The sequence below is a fragment of the Sturnus vulgaris genome, chromosome 3, assembly GCF_052056855.1.
Source record: "Sturnus vulgaris isolate bStuVul1 chromosome 3, bStuVul1.hap1, whole genome shotgun sequence".
Taxonomy (NCBI): domain Eukaryota; kingdom Metazoa; phylum Chordata; class Aves; order Passeriformes; family Sturnidae; genus Sturnus; species Sturnus vulgaris.
The window spans coordinates 103,191,443-103,207,873 of NC_142245.1; the positions used below are offsets into that span (position 1 = coordinate 103,191,443).

Here is a 16,431-nt window from a genome sequence, read left to right on the forward strand (position 1 = left end):
CTCGCCCCCATCGAGGCGGGACAGGGAGGCGGCCCCGCCGCCGCCGCCGCACACAAAGCGGCCGCCCGCCGCCACCGGCCTGCTGCGAGCGACGCCCCAGTCCCCGCCTCAACCTGCAGCCTATGAGCAAGGAGGCACCGCCCCGAGCGGCGGCGGGATCGGGATCAGGATCGTACCCGCGCCCGCCGCCGCGCACCGCCGAGGAGAGCGCCGCGCTCCCGTGCCGTGCCGTGCAGTGCCGTGCCGTGCCGGCGCGTCCCGTGCCGTCCCGCGGCTCCGCGCCGGGGGAAGGAGGCCAGAGAGCGGTGGGTGCCGCCGCCGGGCAATGCGCGGGGGCGCCGGGAGCGCCGCCGCTGCGCCGCGCGGCCGCAAGGTGTCGCCGTGGGCAGCGGAACGCGGGCGCGGCGGGCGCGGCGCCGGTGCCGGCGCTGAGCGCGGGGCCGGCCGCACGGGGCCCTGCCGGCGGCGTGAGAGCCCCGCTGGCCTGCGGGGAGGCGATCGCTACCGATCCCGTACAGAGCCCCGCGGCGGAGCGGCTCCCTCGCCCGGCCACTTCTCTTAGTCCTTGTTTGTTTATTTTCAGCTGCCCCGGGGGGGTTGCGCGCGAGGTCGCAGCGGCGGGAGGTGGGGAGGGACCGCTCCGGAGGCGACGTTGCTCGGAGCTCGGGGCCGGGGTGGCGCGGGGAGGGGTGGCACAGGAGCCGGCGGCCGCGGCGGGGCCGGCGCGGGGCAGGGACGGCCCCGCGACATCCGAGCGCCCTCCCGGAGGATAAAGAGCGAACGGGGCTTTTGGCGCCAAACGCGCGGCCCCGCCCTGCTCGCGTGGAGCGGGGGCGGGGCCGGCGCTCCCGCCATTCTCCCGCTGTTTCTCAGTGCTCCCTAGCAAGCGTGTCAGGTTTTTTTTTTGTTTTGTTTCGGGTTTTTTATTTTTATGGTTTTTTTTGTCTGGTTGTTTTTTTTTTGTTGTTTTTTATTAACTGGCCTTTTTTTTTTTAATACCTTTTTTGGGGATTAATAATACCCAGCCGCTTCAAAGCCGGGCAGTGACAGTCATCTGTCTGGGAGCGGAGGGTGGATGCGGAGGCCGGGGCGGCCGCGGGGGCCGGCGGGCGGGCGGGCGCAGAAAGTGCTACAGACACCATCAGCTGCTTTTTTTTCCCCCCTCTCCCCTTCCCCCCGCCACTCCTCCCCCTCGCACACCCACCACCATCACCACGGAGGTAAGAAGAGGAAGCTGCAGGTTCTGGGCTGCAGGACAAAACCCCAATCAAATAAATCCAGTTTCCCATCGCGTTTGAGTTGCCGAACTGGGAAGGATGGGGCGGGGAGGGGAGCGCAGGGGCAGAGCGGAGCCTGAATGGATTTCTCATTGAGCAGAAGAAAATCCTGGAGGATATTTGTGTTTTGGTTTGGAGCTGTCGCATTGAGATCGCCAGTGTTTTGTAGGTGCCTCTTTACGGCTTTGCATTTTAAAGTTTAATGTATTTCCCGAGTAGAAAAATGCACAGTCCTGGAGGCGCTCAGGGGGCGGGGCGGGAGCGCAGCTGAGCCGAGCCGGGCGCGTTTCTCGGCGTTTCATCATAAGGCTTTTCATGGATTTTTTTCCCCCCCTTTTTTGGTCTCCGTCTCAGCGTCAGCTGTTGTGAACCCAGCAGAACGATTTCCTTTCGCGTTACCTTAACCGAGCTGAAGGGAGACGCTGACTGGATTTTTTGGACTTCAGGCTTTTTTTTTTTTCCCCTCGCTTTTTTTTTTTTTTTTTTTTTTTTTTTTTTAAATGTCTGATGCAACGGAGCTCTCGGCAGAGGAATGGGGCTGTGGTTGACTGGCCGTGGGTAGTGAGTGGGGGGTCCGGCCGAGGTAAGGGCAGCAGCGCGCTCTCACCGGAGGTGAGAGCTGCAGAGCTGGTGTGTTTGCAGAAGGTTGGAGTGCAAGAAGTGGCAGAGTGTGCGGAGTTGCTGTCCTTGCAACCTCGTTGTTGCAGGATAAAGGGGGAGAAAAACTTCCCGTGCCTTCTTGGCAAATCAGGAGGCTTTGTTGGTGGCGCTGGGGTGGTTTTAATGCATTTTTGTGCATGAGGTTATTACATAAGGTTGATAATTTCTGTTGCTGCTGGATTTCCCCTCCTCCCCCCTCCCCCTTTGTGTTGTGTGCGGATTTCGCTGGCTCGCTTTGAGTGAATGAACTGGCGATTTGCGAAGTTGCAAAGAACCCCTCCGCCCCCTTTTTTTTTTTTTTTTTTTGCATCCTTCTCCCCTTTGCACTGCTCCGCAGATGACAAAAGGAGTAAACTTCCTCTACTTTTGCTGGCATATTAAGAAGCCTTTCTGGAGAGATTACGGTATCAAAGCCATGCATCTGTCTGCAGTTACTGTGCTGTTTTGAGCGTTTGAAGCGGTTTGGGGAGAGCAGGCGAGGGCTATGTGCACAGGCTGTGCATCCCCGCTGGACTGTGCAGGCTGGGTTTGTGTCCCCACGGAGCGGCGGGGCAGGCTCTGCACCGGGGAATACTACCTGAGCGCTTTGATTTCAGTATCTTGAGTCGGAAGGAGAAAGGTGTGTGAGATGCTTCTTTTTTTTTTCTCCTCAACTTTCTAAAGGCTCCTTCTTGCTTGCTATTGATGATGGCATTATTAATTTTTTTCCCTTCCATTATGAGGAAGGGAGTCACGTTCGTGTCTGTTTATTCGTATTTTAATTGTGGTTTTGTTGTTTTGGGTTTTTTTTAAATTTTCTTCTTTTTTTCTTTTTTTCTTTTTTTTTTTTTTTTTTTTTTTTTTTTAGTTTCAGGTCGTGGGAGAACCTCTCTTCTTCCCCTTAGTGGAAATACCCATAAAACCTGTATTTGAAACCATTGCTCGACCCAAATCAGCAAAAAGAGACCCGTAATGCCAGGAATGGTCAGTAAAAACCCAGACCTCGAGTTTGACTCTTTGCAGCCTTGTTTCTACCCGGACGAAGATGACTTTTATTTGTGCGGGCCGGACTCCGCTCCCCCCGGCGAGGACATCTGGAAAAAGTTTGAGCTGCTGCCCACCCCTCCCCTGTCTCCCAGCCGGGCCGGGCTCCAGGAGCACCCTCCGGGAGGGGCCCCGGTGCCGTGGGCAGGGGCGGCTCTGTGGGGCTGCCGCCCCACCGACCCCGTGGACTGGGCATCGGAGCTGCTCCTGCTGCCCCCCGAGGCCGACCTGTGGGGCGGCGTGGACGGAGGGGACTTCTTCGAGACGGGCCCCGGCGTGACGAACAATCTCAACTCCATCATCATCCAGGACTGCATGTGGAGCGGCTTCTCCGCGCGCGAGAAGCTGGAGCGGGCGGTGAGCGAGAAGCTGCAGAGCAAGGCACCCGCCGCGCCGCCGCCGCCCCCGGGGGCCGCGGGCAGCCCCGCCAGCGCCCGCGCCGACCTGGGCGGCGCCGTGCCCGAGTGCGTGGACCCGGCCGTGGTCTTCCCCTTCCCCGTCAACAAGCGAGAGGCGCCGGCGGCGGGCGGAGGGGCTCCGCGGGGCGGCCGCCCGCCGCGCCCCGCCGGGGACAGCCGGGCGAGCAGCAGCAGCAGCAGCTCCTCCGGGGACGACACGCTCAGCGACTCGGGTGAGGAAGCGCTCCGGCGGCAGCGTGCGGGGGTGGGGACGGGGGTGGCGGCTGCGGCCCCGGGCGGGGCGCGGGGCGGCCGGCAGGCGGCAGCAGGCGCGGGGCCCCGCGGGGGTGGCGGGCACGGCCCGGGGCTGCCCCCGCTCGCCTTGTGCTGATTGTGGCGGGGCCGGAGCCTTCACCGGGCAGCAGCTCCGGCCCGGAGGGGCTGAGTGATGCTGTGAACCCTCCTGGCCCCGAGGGGCTCGGGGGGGCGGCAGTGCGGCTGTCACCGCCACCCCGCCGCGGGGTTTTTGGGGGATGACCGTGTGCGCGTCCCTTTAGGCGCCGTGCCTACACTTGTGACCCTTAGAGCAGCGCTTGTATTGACAGAGCCCAAAATGCCCCGAACGTGCTCTGTGAGTGCACGCAGAGAAGTCCACTTGGGCTGAACCGCGGTTTGCCGTGTGTAGATGAGCTGGTCCCTCTGATCACCGCCACAAACTTGGTGATCCGTCCCGGGTTTCAGAGCCTGCTGTCCCTTTAATGTCTGGTTTGACAGCTTTGGGTGAGGAAGCACTTCCAACAGCTGTCTTCTTGGCAGTGCACCAAGCGCCGGCTTAAAGGGTCCCCGGCTGGAGCAGCTTCACCTTCTGCCTCAGAACAAACCCAGCGATTGTTTCATTTTCCGGCTGCTTTTCTACCAAGCAGGGGCTGTGTTGTGGCTCTGTGCTTGCCTTTTGTGCCGCAGTTCGATGATTCCATTCAAACTACTTACATTCTTGTCTGAAAATTCTTTTCTGTCTCTGTGATTGTGTGGGTGGTAGCCCCATTTTGATTGAAAATTACATGTGTTTAAAAAAACCCATCTCATCAAACTTCTTAAGCTTTCAGAAATCCCTATTCTTTGCTGATTTCATGTGTATTTCATACTTCTGCAGATCTATATCTGATTGCAGATGGTGGGCACACCCTGGTTTTGCCACCAGTTTTTTAATTGCTGCTTTTACTGGTTATATTTTGTCAATGAATACTGATACTTGGTCAGGGAATTTTCATGGAGAATAACGTCTGTTTTATTTCCTGTCCTTTATTTTACCAGAAGATGATGAAGATGAGGAGGAAGAGGATGAAGAAGAAGAAATAGATGTTGTTACAGTGGAGAAAAGACGCTCCTCTACCAACAAGTCTGTTACCACCCTTACTATTACAGTGCGTCCTAAAAATACCACTTTTTCATCAGTCAGGACACAGCAGAATGGACTGATATTAAAACGTTGTGCCCCAATTCACCAGCAGCATAATTATGCCGCTCCTTCTCCATTTGTGGAGACTGAAGAGGCTCCACCACAGAAAAAGTTAAAAATCGAGGTGCCCCGTCCAGTAAAACCTACGATCCAACCAAAGCCTAAGAGTTCAAGTCCTCGAAACTCTGATTCAGAGGACAGTGAACGTAGACGCAACCATAACATCCTGGAGCGTCAACGACGTAATGATCTACGGTCAAGTTTCCTCACTTTAAGGGACCATGTTCCAGAACTGGTTCAAAATGACAAAGCTGCAAAAGTTGTGATCTTGAAAAAAGCCACTGAATATGTTCATTCTCTTCAGGCAGAGGAGCAGAAGTTACTGCTAGAAAAGGAAAAATTGCAAGCCAGACAAGAACAATTACTAAAGAAAATAGATTACAAGCGGACTTGCTGAACTTTTTTTTTTTTGTTTGATTTTTTTTTTTTGGCTGATCAGGACAGTCATTGCCACTTTGCACATTTTTGATTCTTTATAAAAAAATTGTGTTTTTTGACGTTAAGAATGTTGGTTTTAATTTCAATCCAGTCCCTGAAGTAATCGACAGACTATATTATCCGGGTACGGAGCAAATGGATGTTCTTGCAAGGAGTTTATTGCAAGACTACCAAACAACAATGGACTGCCTTTGTTTTTCCTTCTTAAGAACTGTAGATGGTGGGGATTTTTTTTTTTTAAGTGTTGTGAGCATTTGGAGCTGCTGATGACATCTAGTTGAGTTTTAAAATGTTCATTCCTAAGTTTTATGGTGCTTATGTTCTAACAGATGTTACTTTAGGGGTTGGCATTTTGTACCCCGTGGGAATTTCTGTAAATACCATCTACACACTTGCCTTTTGTACATGTCTTGGGTTATGAGAGGTGGCTTTTGCTGCCAGTATTAGACTGGAAGTTCATACCTAAGTACTGTAATACCTCAATGTTTGAGGAGCATGTTTTTGTATACAAATATATTGTTAATCTCTGTTATGTACTGTACTAATTCTTACATTGCCTGTATACTTTAGTATGATGCTGATACATAACTAAATTTGATACTTATATTTTCGTATGAAAATGAGTTGTGAAAGTTTTGAGTAGATATTACTTTATCACTTTTTTGAACTAAGAAACTTTTGTAAAGAAATTTACTATATATGCCTTTTCCTAGCCTGTTTCTTCCAGTTAATGTATTTGTTAATGTTTGGTGCATAGAACTGGGTAACTGCAAAGTTCTGTGTTTAATTTCTTCCAATGATGTACATTTAGTGCTGCGTCTTATAGCACTTTGAAATACCTCATGTTTATGAAAATAAATAGCAATTACATGATGTGCCATTTACTATTTTTCTTTTAAATAAAATCTTTAACTTTGCAATATTGATGAAATACACCCATACCCTTGGCACTTCAACTCTCAGATTATAGGTGATACTTTACAAAGGTGAGCTGGGCAGGACATTTCCATTTCTGGTTAAAATATAATTGTAATAAGAACTATATTCTTATTACTACATACTTGTGTTGTCAGAATCATCCCAGGGGACCAGATGTACCAAACTTCATGGAATGACTCCTGTGTCTTGCACAGACTCCTTAAATATCCACTGTACCCAGAGAATTGTGAGGGATCAGATTAGCAAACAATTGCTAAGGGACTGGCCTCTGTGGCACACAGGTGAAATAAATGATGCAGGTAGACTTGTCAAAGCATAGAAAATTAAATACTTATAGTAAACAAAGATCTTAATTTGGCTGCTCTTCTTTGCATTAGGAAAGCCTTAAAGCTGTCTATCATTGCATTGGAGAATTAATGTTCTTGTTTGTAGCTGAAGGTCCTGTTTGTTACTACATTAGTTAGTAAAATTGAAAATAGTGCAGAGCCATGAAGTGTGTATCAGATGAACATGGAGCTCAGTTATTCCAAGAACTGGCATTTGATGTGACAGGAGCAAGACACTCAACTCTGAATCTATGAAATCTCTTTGATCTTGTATTAAAGACCATGAGGCCAGGGAGTTGTTTTATTTTCTAGTCTCTACAGGCTTTTTTTGACACTGTCTTTCCTCACACTGAATCTGAAAAAAAAAGATAGGAATTAATGACCAAATGACCAGTAAGTACTTTCAGGTTCCACTTGCAAGAAGCTCACCTGTCACATTTGGCCCTGCTTTAGCCACAAAGGAAGTAGCCTGTCTGGTGATGGAGGTACAGAAATCCTGTATTTGCCATGAGGTAACAGGAAGACCAGTGTAGCTCCCACGTAATGGATGTGCCATATGTCTGTCCCTACAGATTGTTGATGTACTCATAACCTGTGTGCTCTTGGGCCTCAGGCAGCTTCTATACCATGACCACCGAGAACTGTATATAGATCTGTGCACTAAATCCAGATCTTCAACAGACATAAATTGGTGTAACACTGTGGATTCAGCTAGGCCTACACAAGCATTTGAAGAACTGGCCTGAACAGAGTTAAGATCTAAATTCAGACTCAACCACAGTTGCTCCATATATAGAATCTTTGTTTTGATTCCTTTGACATTCTGCTTCCACTTTCCAACTACAGTGATAAAACAGTAGACAGAGACAATGGGTGTGAACAATTACAGAGTACATTTAATTTTATTAGCTAAAACAATTTTTAACCCCCTTTTTTAACAATTTCTGTTGAATTCCTGTTGTACTGTTTTCAAACAAGGTATGTGTCAAATGAGTATTCTTGAAGAAGGAAAGTCCCTTCCCCTTCTTCCCCATCACACTCGTGGAGAACTTTGGTCCGAATCCTCCACTCAGAGCAAACTCTGGGTCAGATCAGGTGGCTCAGGGTCATGCAACCAAGGCTTGAATATCTTGAAGGATTGAGATTCCACAGCCTCTTTGGACAAACACGTGTTTTTTGACTACCACGACTGATAGAAATTTTTGTACTATCTGTGATTTTCCTTGTTGCAATCTTTTTCCATTGTCTACTGTCTTTTTGTGTTTAACTTCCTGGAAGAGTCTAGTTGCACCTTGTCTGTAACCTCCCATTAGGGAGTTGAACACAGCAATTACTTCTTTCTCCTCTTGAGACAAGCCAGTTCTGTCTTGTCTTGTGGTAACCAAGCATTTAGAATATAATAAAGGTGTCAAATACTCAGATTTGTTTGGATGTTCCACATAAATCCCATCTGAAAGCCTCTATTTCTCACTATATTATGTGGGAGTTTTGATCTGATTCTTTAGAATTCGGTGATAAACGTCCAACTGATGTCCATGGAGACAGAATTTGGCACCATCATGCTGCCATATACTGTACTGTTTGCTTGCTTTTCTGTGCTGTACTAACAGTACTTTGGCATTGTCTCTTTTTTCCCTTTTTTAAATAAGGAGTTGATAGGTTTGTTTTCATATCGTAGCTGTAGGAAGTAAGTTGTCAAGGTTAAATATTTCTGGTAAAAAAATCAGTTGTAGGATGTTAATAAAGTTACAGTTGTTAAATAGGAGATCTCTTTTGTACTTACATGATAAAAAGAACTGACAGTTGTAGGAAAGACAGCTTTTGAAAAGAAGCAAACAATTAATTGTGTAATATTTTCTGAAGAATCAGTACAGTAGCCAGAAGGCTACATAGAGAAGAACATATAATCATAGCCACAGCCATAACAAAAGATCCTTTTGCAAGTGTATCTAGAGTGGGGAGTCCATAAGGACTCAGTCAAATAATGAATTGAGACACTATTGCCTGATTTTTTTGTTTTTTTGTTGTTGTTGTTTTGTTCTGTTTTGTTTTTAAATACATACCTACATTTGCATAACAAATGCAAACATATCTGTCTGGAGAATCATATGTGGCAAGTACCTAATAGCTGCTCATTACAAAGCAGATATTGCTGATTCCTGAAGGGAAAACTGAATTAAGTTGATCTCAGTCTTACTGGATCTGCTATAAAAATTCCCAAGTTCTTTTTCATACAAGTCAGAATTTGCTGATGGTGGTTTTCTCCAAAATCACATATCCCAGAGGATGCTCTCCTTCCTACCTTCTGTTTATTTTCTTAAAAATACCACTAAGAACACAAGGGAATTGTAACACCAAAATGAAATGATTCCTCCATAAATTAGTATAAGTAAAACACCAGTGGGAGACCTTAAAAAGGTGAAATGTGTTAATGGTGTCATTACCACTCGGTCACCTGTTGCCATGAGTGCTAAGGAAAGTGCATTTCTCAAACCCCAAGCTGCTGTTATAGCAACTTATCACCAGGTCTTGGCAGAACTCCTTGAGAGATCATGAAATACATAATTTACAGTTTGCTCTTGGGAAGTATACTGATAAACCAAGCTAGAATGAAATTCCTTCAAACGGGTGGCATTCTTCAGCTTGAATTTCCTGGCTTCTGGCTGGTTAAAATCACGTTATTTTATTTAAAATATTAATTTTGAGATAATTAATGATTTTTTTTTAATGTACAATTGCCAAATGTTAAATGATCTATACCTGGGTTACTTTCTTCTTCTTGTGTACATTTCCCATTTCCCTTTTCCCTTCACTGTCTCTTTTCTCAGGAACACAGAGCCATCAAACTTAAAGGGATTTGAGGTGTCACAGCAGCACTTTTAAATTAAGCAGGGATTTCAGTAGAAACTGGAGATACACAACACTTCCAGAAATCTCAGAGGAAAGCAATGGTGCAAAATGTGGAACAGAAGCCGATTGTCGAGCCAACATGATGGGTTTTGCCTCAGCAGTTCTGGCTGCTCCTGGAGCACTGACAAGTGTAAATTCAGGGCCCTTGGTCTGTGCCAAGACAAACTTTCACTTTTGCTGGACTACCTGTCCAATTTGCTGCCCTACAGTAGTTTTTTGCTGCCTCTGCTTGTAGTGACCCTGCAATGAAGCTTGGCCACCGCAAACCAGACATTCTGCTGCTGGGTTGTATGATGTGATAATTCCTGCTGCCTGCAGACCTGTCTCATCCAACTTTCTGCCCTAACTGGCCAGATCCTTCTCTCAATTACATTATTGATATTTTTGTGCAACAGTCAACTAGGAGAAGATAAAATGAATTATTGATCTCTGAACCATGGAGGTTCCTTGTACGTGTGCTGGATGTATAGATTAACATACATGCTGTGTGCACACAAGGGATTCTGTAAGTGTTGGCCCATGAGCCCTGCTAAATAAAGCCTAGTGTATATTTTAAGTGAGTAAACCACTTGGCCCTTTGAAGATGAAGACATTTTGTTTCCTCTACTTCTGATCACAATATGACACACCTAAATAATGCAGAAATTAAAAAAAAAAGTATTCATAGTGTAATCATAAATAATGGCAAGTATTTTTAAACTCCATGGTGAAATGGATGGGTGTGTAGACTGATCAGACTTAAAATTTATCAAACTTATAACTGAATTGTGACCTATTTGTTACTGATCTCTGAATTGTTACATTTTGTATGCATAATCATTGTTAGGCTCCATATATGCTATTATGGCTGCTCTATTTCTGAGCAATATCATTTGCCATCATATAGTGTTTCCATCTGACATTATTTAGATAAGTGGAGACATTTTCATTTTATGGTAAAATAAGATTATTTAATTTTTCTTATTCTGTGCTCCCAATTTCCCAATGTAATTTGTCTGATTTAAGTGTTTACTGCTTTATATCTGCTTTCTGTCTTCTGTACTGCACGCATTTAGGGAGAGGAACTGTCTTCTACATTATCTGTCTGAAGCCAAGGTTAGATTGTGTCTGTGAGTGGCTGTATCAATCATAAAACTATAACAAGAGTCCTGTTGTCTAACAGCTACGTATAGCTTAGTTTTATATTAGGGGAAGGATGAGTCATGCTGTCTACATCTGTATAGTTTCACCTTCTAATCTACAAGCTTTACAAGCATTACAGAGTTTTAAGCACCTAGCTGCTTAGCTTCCTAATTCTCCTTATGTAGTCAGGAGAGAGATGCAGGCTCTTCCCAGAGCACAGTCCAGAGCATCTGCATTGGGCTTTACCTGGAACAGGCCCAAGCACTGCTCTGTACCTTGAGGAAAGAGTGATTACAGCATGCAAGGGGTGATTATGGGAATGGTGTTAAGGGCTGCTTTATTGCTGCTGGGTAACCAAGTTACTTGATCTCCAGCTGATATTACCATAAGAAATTTAAAGCAATGATTTGGAGAAAACTGCAGGTTAATAGATATTTTGTTAGAATAAAACAGTTCATGAATGTAGGGTATATAGTTAAATTTAATCGGCATAGTTGTTTTACTTGCAATTGAATAAAATATTTCAATGGCACTTCTCTCCATTTTGCTTCCTAACACCATCAAAAATAAATACTTAGTGTTTTAGCATTCAATGATTTCACTTCCTCACAGAACAAATCAGTGTAATTAGAATATTATTTGGATGGATATTTTTAGTAGCTGTATACAAATAGATTTTTCTTCTGCAATATGTGGCAATTACGTTTAGGCAAAACTTTGCTTCTTCAGTATGATACAGACTTAATAACGAGTATATTGTAATTAATATTGTAATCAATTTAATTCCAATATCTAATTAATATTGAAGTTCATGCTGTAGGAGATGAAGGAACTATCTAATATACATACAGTTCAATGTATAGGCTAGTACCAAAGAATCCTCAGAAAACATTTTTAAAACCACTTATAAAATTTCTTCCTTTAAATTCCTAAGATCAATGTTAAAATATCCCTGAAATATTGTTATTAATTTGCTTTTTAATATAGGAATTATTTGTGTCTTTTAAAATTGTCATTAGATTTGGCAGTCTATTCTTTCTGAAGCATTTTGGCACTTTATTTCTTTTGAAGCAAATGTTCAGAAAGGAACAATGTCACAGAAAGGAAATCGCACTGTTTCAGTGCTCAGTCACCCTCAGAATTTGGTCCTATAGAGCTAGAAGATAATATTTAGATTACTAAATCATGTGCTGAAATGAGAGTGGTGACATATAACAACCTCTCCCTGGAAGTGATTTTTAAATTTTTAAAGAGATAGTTAGAGGCTCATGCTTGATATTTCTCCTCTACAAGAAATTTGGAGCACGTTTCGTTGATGCCCTGAGAATCGCATATACTCTTAATTAAGGGTTAGATAATTCTTAGTAAAAGAAAATCTAACAGGAAAGCAAACATACTTAGTTTTATCTCGAAACCTGGTCACGAAAAATGTACTGTAAACTGTGGTTCCGAGGGCTTCTTAGTTCTCATTTGCTCCTACAATTGTTAGTTTTGGTCATGGTTTCAAGGCAACACACGAGTCACATCCTCAATAATTATGATTACAGACATTTCTCTAAAAGCTCTGCTTCAGGCCAAACAAGCCAGGGTAAACCACAGTCCCAATGTATTATTTCTCAGGTGTACAAGACAATATTGGTTGTGAAGTGTTGTGTTATGAAGCCATATCTTTATGAATACTTCCTTCAAGCATGTGCTGCTAATGAGGCTATGCAATGATTTCAATATTTTTTATTATCTTTAGCCTTTAAACATTCTTATGCTGATCTGATTCATTACTTTTCTTTTGCTTTCTTTAGCTAAGTAGCCCTACAGGAGGCAAGGGGAATTCATATGACCAAATATAAACTTTTAGTCAATAAAGAAAAGAGGTCTTTTTAGTGCACAATTAATTTTATCATTAAATGGCTATTTTAAATAACACAAATTTATCTCACCCTGGAAGCGCTCATTTTTGGTGTGGATTATGGGGAAGCCTTGGAGAACCAGATACAGGAACAAACATTTCAGATGTCTAATGTGGGGTTTGGTTTAAGATACCTAAATCTGAGTGTCTGTAGATATCTAACTAAAAGCTTGATATCTAGGTGCTGTTATAGTCAGTGAAGTCTGGAAAAGTATTTGGTGTGGATGTCTGTTTTTGGGTGAATTGGATTAGTTCTTGAGGTTCAGTTCTCTGTACTGATCAGCTCTCCAATGGCTATAAAAGTCACTCCAGGTATAGAGTGAGCATATGCACCTATGCATTAACACCTAATTTTAGTGCCTTAAAACTACAAGTTGAGTCCAAATACTCCCGTCTTTCTTTCATTTCACTTACACATTTTAAAGTTTTTTCTTTAACTAGTCAAGTAATCTTAAACCCAGTTCTGTCTAGTTCATCTTTTCTGCAACACTGAATTTTTTTTTTTGCTTTGGTTGTGTATTATAATATCTCCTATCTTTAGCATCTTTGGATTTCTTTCATCTTCTCATAAGCCCTGTTTATCACCAATATATAGCAATATTCATCATTGCCAGAAAATTGCTTGCATTACTGATAAAATTCCCTAAACATCTCTCACATTACTACTTTGCATGATGGGCAGGACCTTATTTTCTCCTTCTCACACCTACACAAAGCTCATTTACAGGGCATGTTGATACATTTCAGATGGCGATATACTGACAACATTTTAAATTAAATGATAGCACATATCATTTTTATTTTAATTTAAAAAAACAAACAAACATGACAGGAGAAAAAACAGAAAACAGATAAACATTTAGAAAAATATCTAGTAACTTTTACTACATTTACATTTTTTATTTGATCTCTGATAGTTTGAACTATTTCAGTGTTTCCCTTTTCTTGTTTCTACAACCTTACTCCGGTAGTTTTTGTATTTCTTTGCTCCTTTAAAAAAATAATTTTTTTTCACAGCTTCTGTGGTCTTCAATAACTATTCCATATTGCCCTATGCCTATTACTCCTTTCATTCAAACACTTAAATGAGTCACACCTTTTTTCATACTTTACAGTCTCACCTCTCCTACTAGTCCCAATGATGTCTCTATGTATTTTTTTTTATTTAACTCTAAAATCCAGATTCTCATTCTGTGAACACTTGATGGATGGCTATAAGTCTGTTGACTTCAGTAGGAGTTTATAAAATAAGAAGTCCAGACCTTCCAAGACTTTTAAATAAATATTGTAGATATGCCAAGTTCAATTGTGCTGTATTTTATATTCTTTCCCATTCACTATTAACCTAGGAGCAGTAAAGTTACCATTAACTCCTTTGATACAGAAAATCATACATTTCTGCTTCTGGCGTTGATAATATGCAATAAGCTGGAAGCTTCAGTTATGTGAGGTTGAGTGAAAATAAATATCTATTAGAAATAGTCAAGAGTAAGGCATTTGGCCATCTATCCTATCAGAAATGTTTGAAATTCACATGTTAAAACCCCATGTAAAGGTGTTTTTTTCACTGTTAATAAAAATGATAGTAAAAGAAAACAAATATTGGATGGGTAGTTTATTTCTTATCAGAACTCCTTAATTTTGAAATTTCAGGAATCAGTCCAGTTGCAAGTGTCAGAGTAAATAAATACTTTGTATACTGATCTGTGCCACTGTACAGCTGTGTAAGAATGCCTTTGGTCTACAGCGTGTATTATCACTTCCACTCTCAGACAGGATATCCAAGCTCACTTCACAAGAAAAGTCCTTTCTTTTTCTTTCATTGGCTGGGGAATAATGGCCCAAGGGATTTTATTTGTGCATTTGTTCTGGTGGCCCAGAAAACTGAGTGCTCTAAAGCAGGGTAACACCTTGAGAGTCAATGGCATTAGGAAAGATTATGTCAGCTGAGGAGCTGGAGTTGAAATAAATTGAGAAACTTGATTACAACTGTGCCATTGTATATCTGTAAAAGTATTAGAAATCATTCAGTGTTTTATTGTTACTGCATATAGATATGATTTTTAATGCCTTAAACCTCCTTAGTTAAGATCTTAGTTTTAAAAATTGTTATTAAACATCTTTGCCCAAAGTATTTTTATATTTGATATACCAAAAGTGTCACCTACATTTCAGCAAATATGCACTGTGATTAAAGGGTATAATCTCTCAAGAGAGGTTTATAATAATTTTAATTACCCTGGACTTAATAAAAAGACTTAAGAGATTTAATAAAAGGGCATTAAGAGATTGCCAAAGGGTTATATATATATATTTTTATAAGAAAAATTGTAAAGCTTCTGTGACTTTGAGGTGGGAAGGTGGTAAGATTTAGTGGGAAAAGAGGAGGAGGTGAGCAAAAGTCAAGATGAGGATTATTGTCGATTAAACTTCCCTTTGAACCTTCTAACTTGCATATGCAGAACCTGACACAGCTGAAAATATTCGCAATTTCCTGGGCCACACAGACCAGAGAGGTGGCTGTAGAGCTCACTGACCCACAGGAGACTGCAAGGGAGCATAATAAAGGTATAAACTCAGCCAGTTTCCTCTAGCTCAGTGCTAAGACATTTTAGCTCTAGTCCAGGGAAGAAGATTTGAGTGAATGAGGGACTTTTGAGAGACAGTGCATTAATTTCTCAGGCCCCAAATATTTTGTTTGGTTTTGATCTACCTTAGATCAAAACTAAGCAAATTCTCTGCCCTAATCCTCGTTCTCTGCTCTTATGCTTCAGGTTAGCATAGAAATCAGTGTTTTTCTAGTCTTCTAGGGTATAATAAAAGAGATGAGAAGATGAAAGTGAACCAACAATCTCCAGACAGGAAATTCTATAGCTCTTACAAAACAAGGCAAAATTCAACATGGAAGCACCTAGAACATTGCTTCACTTCGCCCTTATATTGAATTAAACCTCAAGTCTTATCCTGAGAGATAAGGTGGTGATCTAAATGTAGATACCTGAACATAAACCAGCACAAGTTCTCCTGAAGGTTTTGTAGGCTGGAAATAAAATGAGTTGCTTAGATTTTCCAGTTGGGGTTAGCACACATTTCTAATGTGTTTTCCATTTCCTAACACTACAGTCTTTCAGAGCTGGGATAAATCTTTTCTCCTGGTTGTGGGCATTCCTGTAAGCTTCAGGGATAGACGTTCTGCACAAGGAAGCACAGAGGAGTGCCCTGGGGCTTATAAAGCCTGTTTTCCTCTGGATGGAATTCTGGACAGGAAAAGATTTCTTGAACAATTTCATACAACCATGTACACAATCCACATCCAGTAACCCTTTTCTCTTCCCTCTGTCCCCATAGACTACACCTCTCATGCAGAGAAACCTTGTTTTGGTGTCAGCATTCAGAAATGAAGATTAAAACACAAGAATACAAGAGAAGCAAATCTGTGCCTACCTTTATCAATGAAAGTACCACTAAAGGTTCAGATAAATGTGGAAAATGTAACATTATTTAAAAGAAAACAATGCCACCATTTCTTCATCTATACCTGTGCATATCTCTGCTTTCTTACTTCCCACCTCTTTATTTGTGAGTGAAAGCTACAGAAATTTGGCCAGAGGCACTCAGCTCCTCCTATATTCTGTAAAATGCATGAGGATGTTCTTTAAGTCTACACTAAACAAATTATAAGTTTGAGAAAGACATTTTCTCTGGCACGAAGGCATGAAGAGAGCTGAAAAAATATGTATGTTTAGCTCATGCTCTGTTCATTGATCAAAGCATAATTGTTTCCTCACTTTTTTGAGATGTGCTAAAAATGCAAAGCAATAGCCATTTTAAAATTATTTTTGGCAAGCAGTGACTTGAGATGGCAAGAAAAATGGAACAGCAGAAAACCTTGTATTTTTTAGATAACTGGTAT

General features: G+C 42.7%; 1 protein-coding gene across 6 annotated transcripts; it reads left to right on the top strand.

Annotated features, from left to right (window-relative positions):
* Positions 1-227: 227 nt before the first annotated feature.
* On the top strand, positions 228-6,188 carry MYCN (MYCN proto-oncogene, bHLH transcription factor). 6 transcript variants are annotated; one of them, XM_088162429.1, is made up of 3 exons: positions 228-305; positions 2,785-3,591; positions 4,673-6,188. In XM_088162429.1, exons 2-3 carry the CDS (start codon positions 2,889-2,891, stop codon positions 5,272-5,274), a joined length of 1,305 nt encoding a protein of 434 aa, XP_088018555.1. In that variant the 5' UTR covers positions 228-305; positions 2,785-2,888; the 3' UTR covers positions 5,275-6,188. The 6 variants fall into 6 exon arrangements, with proteins under 6 accessions (XP_088018555.1, XP_088018554.1, XP_088018556.1 ...); XM_088162428.1 differs by lacking the exon at positions 228-305 and adding an exon at positions 1,105-1,220; XM_088162430.1 differs by lacking the exon at positions 228-305 and adding an exon at positions 1,249-2,556 and having other exon boundaries at positions 4,676-6,188.
* Positions 6,189-16,431: the final 10,243 nt, after the last annotated feature.